At 47.7% G+C, this 13,866-nt stretch overlaps 2 protein-coding genes across 3 annotated transcripts; both read left to right on the forward strand.

The window, feature by feature from the left end:
* Positions 1-101: 101 nt before the first annotated feature.
* LOC117852249 (uncharacterized) lies at positions 102-3,421 on the forward strand. 2 transcript variants are annotated; one of them, XM_034734263.2, is made up of 3 exons: positions 102-345; positions 546-1,413; positions 2,995-3,421. In XM_034734263.2, exons 1-3 carry the CDS (start codon positions 117-119, stop codon positions 3,164-3,166), a joined length of 1,269 nt encoding a protein of 422 aa, XP_034590154.1. In that variant the 5' UTR covers positions 102-116; the 3' UTR covers positions 3,167-3,421. The 2 variants fall into 2 exon arrangements, with proteins under 2 accessions (XP_034590154.1, XP_034590155.1); XM_034734264.2 differs by having other exon boundaries at positions 206-345; positions 529-1,413.
* A 383-nt stretch (positions 3,422-3,804) lies between these two features.
* On the forward strand, positions 3,805-8,150 carry LOC117852250 (translocon-associated protein subunit alpha). Its single transcript, XM_034734265.2, has 8 exons — positions 3,805-3,983; positions 4,967-5,128; positions 5,312-5,362; positions 6,083-6,171; positions 6,884-6,961; positions 7,093-7,296; positions 7,700-7,771; positions 7,861-8,150. Exons 1-8 carry the CDS (start codon positions 3,914-3,916, stop codon positions 7,906-7,908), a joined length of 774 nt encoding a protein of 257 aa, XP_034590156.1. The 5' UTR covers positions 3,805-3,913; the 3' UTR covers positions 7,909-8,150.
* Positions 8,151-13,866: the final 5,716 nt, after the last annotated feature.

The raw sequence follows: 13,866 nt of genomic DNA on the forward strand, positions 1-13,866 counted from the left end.
GATAAACCACGTCTTTGGAACTATTTACAAGACCACGCAAAAGGAAAACCCACGCATGCCCCCAAGGAAAAAGTCTATTTTACACGTCATCATGAAGGAGAGCCAATGAAAACAAGATGAATTTTCCTTTCATCATCAATCAAGAAAAAAAAGAGGAAAGAGGAGAAAGAAGCAAGAAAAACCCAATCCAATCCAGGGATTTGGTGGGGAAGCGAAGAAAGGGGAAAGGCGATGGCGATGACAAGCAACTAGCCGTCGCCAAGCCGAACAACCACGGCGGGCGAAGAAAGCAAACGCCCACCGCAGCGGCGCCTCCCCCGATCCGCCGCCGCCGCCGGTCGCAAGGTACGGCATCCCGAACCCCCCCTCCATTCCTCGCTCAAATCCATCCGATCCTCCGCCCCCCCCCCCCCCCGCCCGGTCAATTTCGTCGCCGCGTAGATCCGTCTGCACTCGATTCGATTTCAAATGCGTTCGCGTTTGCTTTCCCCTCATTTTCTGTCAGGAATTTCATCTCGTTTTGCTCAGTTCTTGACATTTTCCAGGGGGGGGCTCCATGGAGGAGCGCGCCGGCCCCGATCGGTGCCACGCCCCGGCCGGGGAGTGCGAGTGGCGGGAGGAGCTGCGGCAGCAGCAGTCCCAGGTGGACGCGCTGCGGGAGCGGCTCGTGGAGGTGAAGGTCGGGATGCGGTGCTCCGAGGGGGACTCCCGGCGGGAGCTCGACCACCTGTGCCGCAGGGTGAAGACCATCGCCACGCTGCTGGCCTACCTCAAGTCCAAGGCCAGGATCATGGCCATACCGCACCTCGCGCACACCTCCTGCGGGATCAGGCTCCAGGAGGGGGTCGGGTACATCGACAGGCACGGCGTGCCGCTGGCGGATTGGCCCAAGGGCACCGGGCCCGGGTCCTGCAGGGGAGGTTCCGATGACAGGATGGCCGTGGAGGGTAGCGCTGCTGCTCCTGAGCACGGCGATGCCGCTGGGGGTGATGTGGATGTGGACGACATTCTCAAATCCATCCGTGTGGTGACGGATGTGATGGAGTCGCTTGTGAAGAGGGTGATTGTCGCGGAGTCGGAAGCTGCTAATGAGAAGGAGAAGGTGAGGGTGGGGTTGGAAGAGATCAGGAGGAAGACCTTGCAGGTCGAGACCATGTCGGCCAAGGTCGAGGAGATGGAGAAGTTTGCTGTGGGTACAAACGGGATGCTGAATGAGATGAGGCAGAGGGTTGAAGATATGGTGCTGGAGACCACTCGGCAGAGGCAGCGCGCTGCTGAAAATGAGCAGGAGCTTAGTCGGGTGAAGCAGGACTTCGAGTCGCTGAGAACTTATGTTAGCACTCTTGTTAGCGTCAGAGAAACTCTTCTCTCATCAGAGAAGCAATTCGAAACAATGGAGAAACTTTTTGACAGGTACTTTTCCACACTGTTGTGTGTTTTTAATTACTGTTCTTTTTGTTTGTGTATCATGAAGAATTCATTTTGCCTGGGACATCATCTGTATTCTGTTAAAAAGGGCTTGAAGAAATGGTCTAATGATGAAAAACATATTTTTTTAGATTTAATCTTCTAAATGTTAAGCACAAGAGCAGGACAACTCATTCATTACATATAATTCTTGCAACATATAATTTTAAGCACAAAGCACAGATGGCAGGGTATGCTTCTACACAGAATGCTTTTACTGTTTCCATCTTTCGATGCTTTAGTGACTCATAAGGCCTGGTGCAGTGCAGGAAAACCTACCAAATGTTTCTAAAAGTCAGATACCATCTTAACTCTTGCCCATGTGTCCATCTGATTTCCCTAGGGGCCAGGGCACATGGTTATTGCCCCTTTTATTTATTTTTAATGACACTGCATCAACATTACTTTCTTTCAAATGCACAATGCTAGTGATATCTAATTCTTACTATCTTGTAATGTGTTTGGGATGAGTTGTGGCTTTCTTCTGTTCTGTTATGAACCTCACCCTAACACCCTATCATTTGCTAAGTATGCTCTAACCCCAGCAGTGCCTACACTACAAGGCACTGAAATTATCTGTTCTGTTTTGAATTAAGCATTCAAATGCCATCTTCAGCAGAATTATCTATCACATATCCTCGCCATTTTCTTAACTATTGATAATTTCTGATGGTATTTTTTGAGAGATTCACCGAATATTCATGCTTGTATTGAAACCAGTTAATTGTCATGCATTTTTTGAATAAAATTGATACTCATTGGTCTGATATATACTGTTTTTAACATTCAGATAAAAATAATATATGTGGCTGGACATCCAATTCTTCTACCTGCTCCAATTTCTCTCTTAACTTAAGAAGATCTTGTTTTTCAAAATGTAATGGTTCCATATTCATGAAGATGCGCACCTAAATGGATACATAATTAAATGATTGAGTCTAACAGCCTGCTTTTACTGGTCTGCATCTGTACCAAAACTATTTCTTGCTTCTTTCTGAACCTGATAGGTCTTTCAGTTTCAGTCTGAAATTTAATAAGGTCCCTGCTGCTTGTATACTCTCAAAACTGGACATCTAGTTGAGAAAATGCCACAGGAGGTGAAAAACATAGTATAAGTCACATCTTAGGGAAGAATAAAAATATACTTATCCATTGTCTCCTGTCCATTTTCTTGTTCGTCCTTTTTTCCTAATTGATACAGGTATAGTCAGTTTGTTGCGGTCATAAAATTGTTCAGAGCAGTATGGTGAAATTCTCCTCCAGTCTCATGAAAGGAAGGTCCATTGCCATTGGTCTTGTTGCATGTGCATGGACAAATTTGTAGATATGATATGATGGAGAGAGCATGCATTGGTACCTCAGTATTCATACTGTTAGTCTTTACTACATACTGATAGTAGCTTTGGCAAACATTTAGGAGCTTGCCAGGAAAGTGTATTTTAGTATTTATATACTGTTTGTAGCATCCAAATCCTGATTCTTTACCCTTAACAAATCTGACGTTGAGTAACTTATGTTTGTGAGCAGGCTAGTTGCCAAGACTAATCAGCTTGAGACTGAGAAAGCTCAGAAAGAAGCTGAAGTCCAGAAAGTGATGGAGGAGAATGTGAGGCTACGCGCTATGCTGGACAAGAAGGAGGCGCAGCTCCAGGCGATGAGTGAGCAGTGCAAGTTCATGGCGCTGAACCACCACAACTAGCAGGCGATGGGCCTGAGGCGGCTGGGCTCGCCCTACTGATGTACCTTACAAACTACAATTACATTGTTGTGATAGAGAAAGAAGAAAGAAAGAACAGATGCCATTTGGGTGACTCACGCCGCTGTCTGAGTTCCATGGCTGTAATTCTTGATGCAAACAATTGTTCCCTGGCCTTAGGTGTGAGTAGTCTGCCGAATTGTAATCTGTAACTGACATTGTTTCATGATGAAGGTGTGTAGAATACTTGAAACGATCTGTCTAATTTCTCAAGCTCACTGCGACAGTGTTGTGCTTGCTGGAAACGACGACGCGAAGACGAGATGTTGCCGGCCATGCCATGCCGCCGTGAAGCTGAACATTTGCTGCAGTGTTTTTTTTACCTAAACTAATTTCCAGTAGACGGTAACTACAGTAAAATCGACAGTGTTTCCCCCCTGTGATACGACTACGAGTTTGACAGTTTAATTGACGCAAGTGCTTTATGGGCCCACCTGTCAGGGGATTTACACTTTACAGCACGGGTAACGATCTGTATTGAATGAGCCAAACAAACCCGAGGAGAAGGAAAAGCCAGCAGCTGCCTGCGACGGCTTCCTACTGCGTGGACCTCGTGCTCCTCACGCGGCGGCTACTACTAGTGCTCGTCCTACTACTTGTACCCGCGCGCCCGGCCCCCATCCATTCGCGCAGAGAGAGCCCGCACGCAAACACAGAGCCCCTCCGATCCGAGATCTGGGCCGGCCAGCCATGGCGATTAGGGTTTGGCTCCCCGCCCTCCTCCTCGCCTTCCTCCTCGCCGCCTCCCCCTTCACCCAAGGTAACATGCACCGCCGCGCCTCCCCCTCTCCTCTCGTGTCCTATCTCTCTCTCGCGCGCGCTTCCCGCCACTCAGATCCGCTCCGGGGACCTCCCGCTCTTTGTGAATTCCGCGCCGTGGCAGCTCTAGATCCGTGCGCGCCGCTCCTCCTTGGCGCGGAAATGGAGCTGATCGGGCTCCGTGGGGTTGTGCTGGAGCAGATTGGGACTTGCGGGGGCGAGTCCAGGTGGAGTAGATCGGTGGTTTTGGAGGGGTTTGGAGGCGTTGGTCCGATGTAGAAGTGGGGTCCTCGATGCGACGGGTCGCGGTCTTGGAGAGGGTTAGTTGGTATGCAGTAACTTCGTCTAGTGCATGCATCTGAGCCTGCATGCTGGGCTAGCTAATCATCTGAGGATTAACTGTTATCGAATCGGTTCGAAATTGTATGAGATTTCACACTGGCACACAAACGGTAATTTTTCAGCGGGTAACATTTTGGAAAACTGGAAATCCAGGAACAACTCCAACAAGTGGTTACAGAAATAGGAAGTATTAAGAGCTCCATCATTGTGTTCAATAGGCAATTACTATTGAGTAGCATGGCTTTTTTATTCCAAGTGTTCATACTAATGCAGCGCCCACATCTCATGTCTTTTAATCAGCTAGGATAATTTTTCAAAGTATCTTATCTCGTTGACCCACTTTCACAATGATACCCTATACTAGAAGCTCAAAATGGATTTTATTGCTAGTGTTAAAAGGTATTGTTATGGCTGTAAGGATACCTTATCCTGTTGCACGACCTAACATTGCTATCATGGTATTCTCTAGCTGAAATTTTTGGGACCTACCGAGTTTGGTTGGTAGAGTAGGTTTTATGCTGTGCATCTTGTCCAACTAATATTTCCTAGCCTCCATTGCTATAATCGATATTACTCTGTATGCACTCTCCTATCCTAGCTTGTCTGTTTGCACTGAATTGAGTTTTCCTTCCCTGCTTACAGTTGCTAGAGCTCAGTCGGAGGAAGATGCTGCTACAGCTGAGGTTGTTGAAGGGGCTGATTTAGGAATTGTGGGTGATGATACTCAGGTTTCCAGTGATGAACCTTTGAGTCCTGCTCCTGGTGTGGAGACAGTATGTGTATTCCCCAAAAATGCTGGCAAAAGTGAGTACATTTCAAAGCACTATCAATTTATCTTAATAGTTCACCAGGTGTATGTGTATTTCTCACTCACGATAAATTTTAAACCGAATCAATGCATTGTTTATCAGAAAGAATTACATGCATAACTGCATACTATATTTCATTCAGTAATCAGTAATACATCCTTTTTTTGCTTTGTTGCAGTTGTACCAGCGGGTGAAGAAACTGAATTACTGGTTGGCCTGCAAAACGAGGGTAACCATACCTCCCTTTACTTATCTCTCTCTCTCTAGCAAATCACTATTATGCCTACTTACATTTAATATAAGTTTTTCCTTTTTTTTGCTTGTGGCTCATGTTGAGTTTCATCTCTAGTAAATCAATGTTGAAGCTATGATTAGTAGTGGGCTTGGGCTACATCTATTTATGTAGATTTTATTAAATGAATGCTTCATGCTCATATGTTCTTGAATTCTTTGCTCTGCAAGTACTTGTTCAATTGGGTAGCATGCAGTTCTGAAATATTTTCAATTCAATGTTCTGTCCTGCTAGTTTGTGTATAAGCTTTGTGGAATCATCGTATTTTTTTATCACCACTGAAATAAATTTGGTATATGTTGGACAAAATGGAGAACACATGCTTGGCTCTCATTGGCAACACCAGTTTGAGTTTTTTTTTGGGCGATGGATGCTTGTGTAGGGTTCATCCCAAATTGAATTGGGTATTCATTTTAGATGCTTGGCATTATAGGTTTAATCCATTTTCATTTGTGGCTAGAAGGAAAGATAAGATCTGTGTTATTAAAATAGAGGCATGGTTATGCCAGTGTTCACAGTTCATGTTGCTGTATCTAAGCAACTTCCTCCCTTTTGGAGGCTATGTGGACTCACCTTTTTTATGCATTTAATATTTTTGTTGCATGCTAATTACTGTGGATGGTAGTCTTACACTGTTTGCTTATATTGTGTTTACAGGCGAATCAGCTTTGAATGTTGTTGCTGTTCATTCAACTCTCCATCTTCCTTATGATCATAAGATGTATGGCCAGAACCTTACTGTTCAGGTGAGGTTATAAGCTCCGTATTGTTTATCATCTTTTATTCTAGCTGAAGTAGCTCTAACTGGTGGATATATGCATCATCCAACCATCACCCCAGTCATATAGTTTTGATTGTTGAGGGATAAATTATATGCTGTGGTTACATTGAGATGTAATTGTGCGGATAATGGGGGAGGAAGGTCTCCTATGGTGTTATGTGAGTGGTGTGTGTTGTGCTGTACTTACAACAACTTTGCTTGTTAATAGAATGACACACAGCTCTCATGTGTGTTCGAGAAAATTAAAATGTCAGGGGTTTGCTATTGCTTTGTTGATTTTCCTTCAGTACTTGTTTTTTTGGATCGCATGCATATCTTGATCTACAAAATAGGGAAGACGGCATACACTGAATGGGTCTGATTTAGTGAGTCGGCGGTAGAGGGTGGTATGGTTTGTTTTGGGTGTCCAGAACTGGAGGTGTGAGATGTAGGGACAAAGGGTGTGTGTGTTGGGGGGGGGGTGTCAAAGCTAGTCGAACTATGTGAATCTTTCTAGGATCTGCTCATTCGCTAATATTAACTAAGTTGCATGGGAGGAATGGGGGTGCAGGAATCAGACTTAGAGAGGGTGCTTGAGTGAGGCGGAGAGGGCAGACAAGTTAGGCTCATAGTTTAGATAGCTTTTTTTTTTGAAAATGGTGTTAATAACATTGTTATTTCATGGCTTCTTTGTACAGAATTTCTTCAATGCATCAGTTCCTGTTTCTGTGCAAGCAACCTTCCCCTATACATTTGTTGTGAGCAAGTTCTTGCAGGTGTGTTATTTTTTCTCTTACCTTTGAAACAGTCAAAGTTCACGATATTTATGTTTCTTTTACCTTGAAATGACTAATGAATGATGATGCACACCTATACTGTGAAGACCTAATGCTTTATGCACTTGCAGCCTGGAGCCTATGATCTAGTTGGTTACATCGTGTATGAGATTGATCAGCACCCTTACCAGAATGTATTCTACAATGGCACAATCGAGGTCGTTGAGGCTGGAGGCTTACTCAGTGTTGAGTCTGTTTTCCTTATCACCCTTGGAATCGCACTTCTTGGTCTCTTCGGATTGTGGGCATATGGCCAGGTTCAGCAGCTCTCAAAGGTAATCCTGTTTTTTGTGCTTTTAAATTTCCTTTCCTTGGGGCAATTTGTTCCTTCTGTAATATGAGCTGTTCAGCATTCAATAAGCCAGAACCATGGTGAACCATTAATTTAGATGTTTCTTTGTGATTATCTGCATCACAGTAAATACTTGTGTTGCCATTAGTGGATGTTCATACTAGATGACTAGAAGTGGAGTAGAGTCATACACACACTCAGCACGCACACTAATTTTCTGTGGCGCGTAATGTGCTTTTAGTTTTCAGCTTACAATCATATATGCTTTTCTCATTAACTAGTTTCGGCGATGATTAATGCAAACTCAACTCATGATTTGTATTTGTCGCTTGTCTTGTAGTCAGTGTACCTTTTTTTCTTCTCACGAACTTGTTTCTTGCCTGTAGAAAACAAAGAAGGCCCCCAAGGTGGAGCTTGGAACTGGAACAACTGATGCCAACATGGATGAGTGGCTGGAGGTATGTTCTTGCTGATAAAACTTCCTTTTGGAAATGAGACCCATGTGTCCATGTCAAGGACTAACGTGCATTCCCTTTTAACCTTGCAGGGCACTTCCTTCGCACAGAGAAGCAAATCCAAGAAGAAGCAGACCTGAGTGAGGCTCACTAGTTTAATCATTTGAGGATCTAGAATGAGGAAATTGAGGGTAGCCCTTCACAATCACAAGTGACTTTTGCAGATGATAGATGAGAACAGAGGTTGAAAACTGTAGTTTCGTGGTCTGCACATCTTTGTTAACACCATTTTCGGCCTTGTGTACTTTACATGGAACCTTTCTTCAAACAAAATTTTGTTAAAAAAAGGTATATGCTATCGCTGCTGGGATTCCTGATCTTATTTGAACTGGGAGCTGCCAAATTAACATTTATATGTCATTCGCGCCCTAGAATTTTCTGAGCAATGATAGACAATTTGCGGATTCATCTACTGCCTTGTTCGTTGTCTGACAAAACTTGGATGGGAACCCAGGCAGTTGGGTCTAGTCGCTTATCTAGTTACGTATCTGTGTGGTTATGCAGTTGCAATATGCACGTCCCGTCCTCATGTTTACCCTATGGATCTATCTGTGTGGTTATTTGAGCGAAAATTAGACCTGATGGAACCGTTATTTGAGCGAAAATTAGACCTGATGGAACCGGCAAAAGCTAGTGCCAGGTGCTCTAGATGGGGTACCCATCTCCAAGTCGAATCGAAACTTCCTCCCTTTCGAAAAAAAATAAAAAAAAAGTCGAACCGAAACTTCACCTGCACACCCAACTCCTCCCTCGTCCTCGGCCGTGGTCTCTAGCAACTCCAAAACAAAAGCTCTTTTAAAATTGCTCCAAAATTTTATTTAAGGAAAAAATAAAAAAAACTTACCTTCAACAGCTCCCCCATCCTTCCCGTAAAAATACGCGAACGTTAAAAACACCTCCATCGCCCTGCATATATGCGGGGGACTGATCCTTCCCCAATCTCGGAATTTCATGCAGCTCACGGTCACGGGCGGCCACGCTCACAGCCACGCTCTCAACGTATGTGAGGAGCGCAGCGAGCACTATCATGACGAGCCCGGGCACGAGGCCGAGCACCTTCATGGTGACCGGTAACGCCATGATCACCGACGATGGTGGTGGAGAGGTTGAACACCGCGCCGGCGAAGGAGGCTCCACTGAACTCATGAAACGTGGAGGCGCCGGCTTCATCCTCGTCCCCTTCCAGCTTCGTTGGGAGCAGCAGGTCGCTGCGCTCTTTAGCGCCACCACCGCTCATGGTGAATCTTCGAGCAGGTCGCTGCGCTCTTTAGCGCCACCACCGCTCATGGTGAATCTTCGAGAAGCGGAGCAGCGGATTCTTGCACTCTAGTGAAAGAAATCGAACAGAAAAAAATAGCAAAATCTTTGGCAAGGCGTAGAAAGGGGATAAAATCTTTTGTATCAGCAGTCGGCGCCGGCGAGGGAGACGGCCACGGCGAGCAGGACCAGCAGGCAGGAGGAAGAAGAAAGAATGAGATGGGGGGAGAGCAGGGAGACATCGGGCTAGGTCCAATTACGATGATGTGGCCTGTTTTGAAATATTAGGGCTGTTTATTAGCGATCTGCTGTGGATTGATATGTTTTTGAGGGAAATTTTTTTAGAAGAGCCTCCAATACATAGTTTTGGGGAAAAACTTTTTGGAAAACTCTTGGTGTTGCTCTAAGTCCCAAGCCCCAACTCCCCAATCCCTAGCAATGGAGAGGGGGAGCGCAAGCCGCCGGAGATGCTTCCACCATTTGTGAGGCAACACGCCCCATCACCTTGCCCCTGCGCCTCCCTGTCCCCGTGACGTTTTGCTGAACCGCCGCCACGCGCCCCGTGGGTCCTCTTATCTCCTTGGGGGCCTCAAAACCCCAGCGAAGGAGCCATGGCGACGCAAAGGAACGCCTCCGTGTGGTCATGCCGGACCCATCGGTGTACCGCGGCATTGCCGTGTGACGCCCTCGCCGCCTCCTAGCCGTCGCGTCTCCAACCATCACGATGCCACCGCCTCCCTCCCCAAACCCCGAACCCTAACCACGGAGTGTGCAGGGGGAAGGGCCATGCGGAAGTCGGCGAGCTCCCTAGAGAGCTTCTCCTCTGCGTGGTTTGATGACCTCACCAAGTCGCCCCGACGGCTCCAATGGTACATTTTGGGATCCTACGCTTGTTTCGCACCATAGCTGTTCATATGATGCGATTTAGGCCTAGGAAGCTATGAGAGCCTACGAACGGCATGTCGGGGATGGGCGACTCGCGTGAAGCGGGCGACCCTGCCGGCGATCGGAACCCTCCAGTCACCGCCACCGCTGCACCTGCCGACGCCCGGACTCCACCGGCCGCCGCTCCCACACCCACGGTGAAACGGACCCAAATTCCCATTTTTGAGAATTCAAGCCTACGCACCTTCGTGATAGTCATAGGAAGGCTATCACGTGTAAATCCCTATCTCAGATGGTACAAATCCATACCTACACATAAATATAAAACAACAATAGAGTACAAATATCATAGATAACATAAGTAACGAGTACATCTCTTCGGCGCATGCCGGTACAAGTCCATCAGGACTGAATCAAGAAAGATCAAACATCTACGCAGCGTAAACATAAGCTATGGCGAACTCCATCTCCAGGGGCGATTTGAGCGATGGACCATTCCTAGTCTTCCCATCGGTCATTTTTGAAGTCGTAGTCAGGCTCCGACCCTGAAAAGCCACCATCTACCCGAGAAGCAGGTAGGCATGTCAACTCCCAAAAACAGCAAGCTAAGAAAACGGGGGAACATACTATATGTATGGATAAAACCTATATATGGCTGTAGGGATTTATGCAGCAACATCAACAGAAATTAAGGAAAAAGCAAAGCAACACCATCTCCGAGGTCAACACCTCAATCAAGGAAATCGGCACAAGTCGCCGGATCCTTTACCCAAGAATCCAACACCCAACATACTAGGCGATGTGAGATCTCCCTTCCCTCACATCTCAACGGCAAATGTTGTTCTATCTCAACAAAAGGGGGAGGTAGTAGAATAGTATAAGTCTAGCACAAAGTAGCGGTAGTCAACAACACTGTCCATAACTAATGGACACAGACTATAGCTATAGCTTTATACACTCTGCAGAGGTTGTACAACTGTACCCGCACGGATGTAGCTTGAACGGGGATCAGCTGTCCAAACCCCACCTAACAGCTGGAGCCCTAGTAGGTGGATAGTTCTCTCCTATTTCCTCGAGTCTGGAACCGTCCTCAGCTGTAGGGCACGCTGTCACCAGTGAGGACCTCAAAGCTATGAAACATATCCACACCGGGGTGCAGTCTGGTCAGAGCAGGCCAACGCTTCGAACTCCTTAAACGATCCTCTAATCCTCTACAGGTAGAGCACTATCCACCACTAGTCTCGGACCGAACCCCACCCATAACGTAAGCGAGCGGTAAGTATGAAAATAGTTGTTGTGACTGGTGGTAAACTGACTCGGTCCTTAAGCAGCTGAGAGCGAGCACTCTACTTCACAAGTATGTGCCGAAGCACCTGCAACGTACAAGTACGCCACCTGCTCCTTAGTAACAAACAAGGTACCCGCCACATGTATAGGGTATAGAGAGAGTCCAGAATGCTCTCTCCCGGCAAGGCACTCCTTAGTACTAACCATGGCTTGCTCCCACCAAAACACATCAAGGAGTCACACTCACCCAAAACACACGTGAGAATGTTTAAGGAATTCTATCACCAAAATCGTGGCAAATGCCTATCCATAACTCGAAAGCATGTATATGAATATATGAGCAGTGGACTAGCTAGGAGTCCGTAGCAAGTCCACAAATGTAGGTTAACAAGGAAAACATGATAAACAATTAACAAGGCATGGCTAAAAACATTGGCTATACAATCCATCGTCATCAAACAACATAATTAAAGCATTAGCAACTAAGCATGCATAGGATCTATATGATTGGGAGTGATATGACACCTTGTCCGTAGTCATTGGGATCCTCCTCAGTGTATTTGGGCTCTTGAGAGTTTTCGAGGTTGTAGCTTGGTTCTGAACAGAACAAGATACAATACAAAAATAAATTAATCAGCATTACATATAGCCAAAAACTCCAAGAAAGATAAACTTAGAAGATCCAAATAATACCAAACTAGCAACAAATAGCATGGTCTTGATTTTACGAATTTAATGAAACTGGTTTCATATTTTTCTGAGTTAAAATGAATTAGTTATGAATTTTTAAAGATTAAAAGATTTATTCAATTATTTAAATAATTTTAGAAAACCTTTATTACAAGGTGACACATGTCAGCATCTGATTAGGCCACGTGGCAGCACGAGGGTGCGACACGTGTCTACTGACGTTAGCGTTGACCCGGTCAATGGTCTACTGGGTCCACCGGTTAGCGATGGCCCCCCACATGTCAGTCAGTGAGTCCCACAAGTGGGCCCGACCCTTAGCCATGTCAGCACCACGTGGCTCCACGTGGCCAGCCTATTTCTACGTGGCACTGCCACGTGGCGCCGACATGGCTATTCAATGATTAGCCGGGATCCGGTATTCCGGCCAGATCCCGTGTACCACACGTGTGTGGTCGCGCATGTGGCACGCATGCGATTGGCAGCGACTGGAACGGCGAGTGCACGACGTCATGGCGTTGGTGCCCGGTGATCGCGCCCACGACATCGCGGTGGGGCTCGGCCTAGCGCGCGGCGAGGCGTGGCAGGCGCGCGTGGGCGCGGCAAGCGCGGCAGCGGCGCGAGTACGTGGGCACGGGAAAGCATCGGCCGTGGCACGGCTGCGGCGGTGTGCGGGGTCCCGGGCCCGTGGTGATTGGAGGCGAGGCGAACGGCGGCACTCCCTACAAGCGGCTCGAGGGGGGGGGGGGGAGAGGGCGGCGCGGCTTATCGGGGGGGGGGGGGGGGCGGAGGTGTAGTCATCGCCAGCGTGACGTAGGTGGCGGCGCGGCTCTTCTCTCCTGGCGACACGGATGGCTTCCTCCTCCTTCCAACGCGCGGCTGCTCCTCCGTGATGCACGGGCGGCTCTGGCGCACCTCCTCCTCTCCTTCTTCCCCTTCTCCTTCTGCTCCTCCCCTCCTTCCTTCTCTTCCCCTCTTTCCTCCTCTCGGCTGGTGACGGCGCTAGGGTGGAGCCCTGGGTGGATGGCGAGGCTAGGGGCTCGGCCCCTTTGCATAGGTGCGGCGGAGGCGGTGTGAGGGCATGGATGGCCGCAACCATCCATCCTCGGCGTCTGCGCCTGAGGGTGGTGTGGCGGCCATCCAGCGGCCCCGCGGCTAGGGTTATGGTGCGGGCTGACGGAGCTACAGGGGCAAGGTGGGGTTTTCCCCCTCCCAGAAGCCTCCGGAAGGGGGTCACGGGGGTGTCCATGGCGCCAGCAAGGTAGAGGGGAGCGAGGCTGTGCGCGGGCGAGAGAAAGAGCGCCGGGCGTGAGGAGGGGATAAAGCTGATAGGTGGGGTCCACCCGTTGGCAGGAGAGGTTGAGAGAAGGTGAGGCGCGGCGCTCTGGCGGCTGGCAGGCTGACTCGGCTAGGCCGAGCCTGCTGGGCCGTGGGGGGGGTTGTTAGTGGGCCAGACTGGCTGGTCTGGTGGATTAGATTAGTTTAGGTTAGTTTTAGGTTTTGTTTTTATTGAGATTTAGGTTTAGATTTAGATTCAAAATTCATACGCACATTCAAACATAAGATCCAAAGAAAATCTAAAAAGATCCAAATCAATCCATACAAGTTTTCAAAGATACGATGATTTAATTATTAGGAATTTAGAAGAGAAAAGAACTGTCTTCCATTTTTAAAACAAGCACAATTCAATTTTTTTTAATTTTTTTGAAATTTTCACTCAAATGAATATTGCCCGCGGCCTCCGAGACGCCCCCAGCTAACGCCGCCGCCGCCATGAAACAACACCAACAACACCGCCGCCCCACAGCTGGTGGTCGGAATCCCCCGACCTCCACCACCTCCGCCCCCTGTAACCTCCCTGCGCTGCTAGCTCGTCCCACGGCGAGCTCTCGGATCACCTCAGGGGCCGTCTTGCAGGAGCT

This window comes from Setaria viridis, chromosome 4 (genome assembly GCF_005286985.2).
Source record: "Setaria viridis chromosome 4, Setaria_viridis_v4.0, whole genome shotgun sequence".
Taxonomy (NCBI): domain Eukaryota; kingdom Viridiplantae; phylum Streptophyta; class Magnoliopsida; order Poales; family Poaceae; genus Setaria; species Setaria viridis.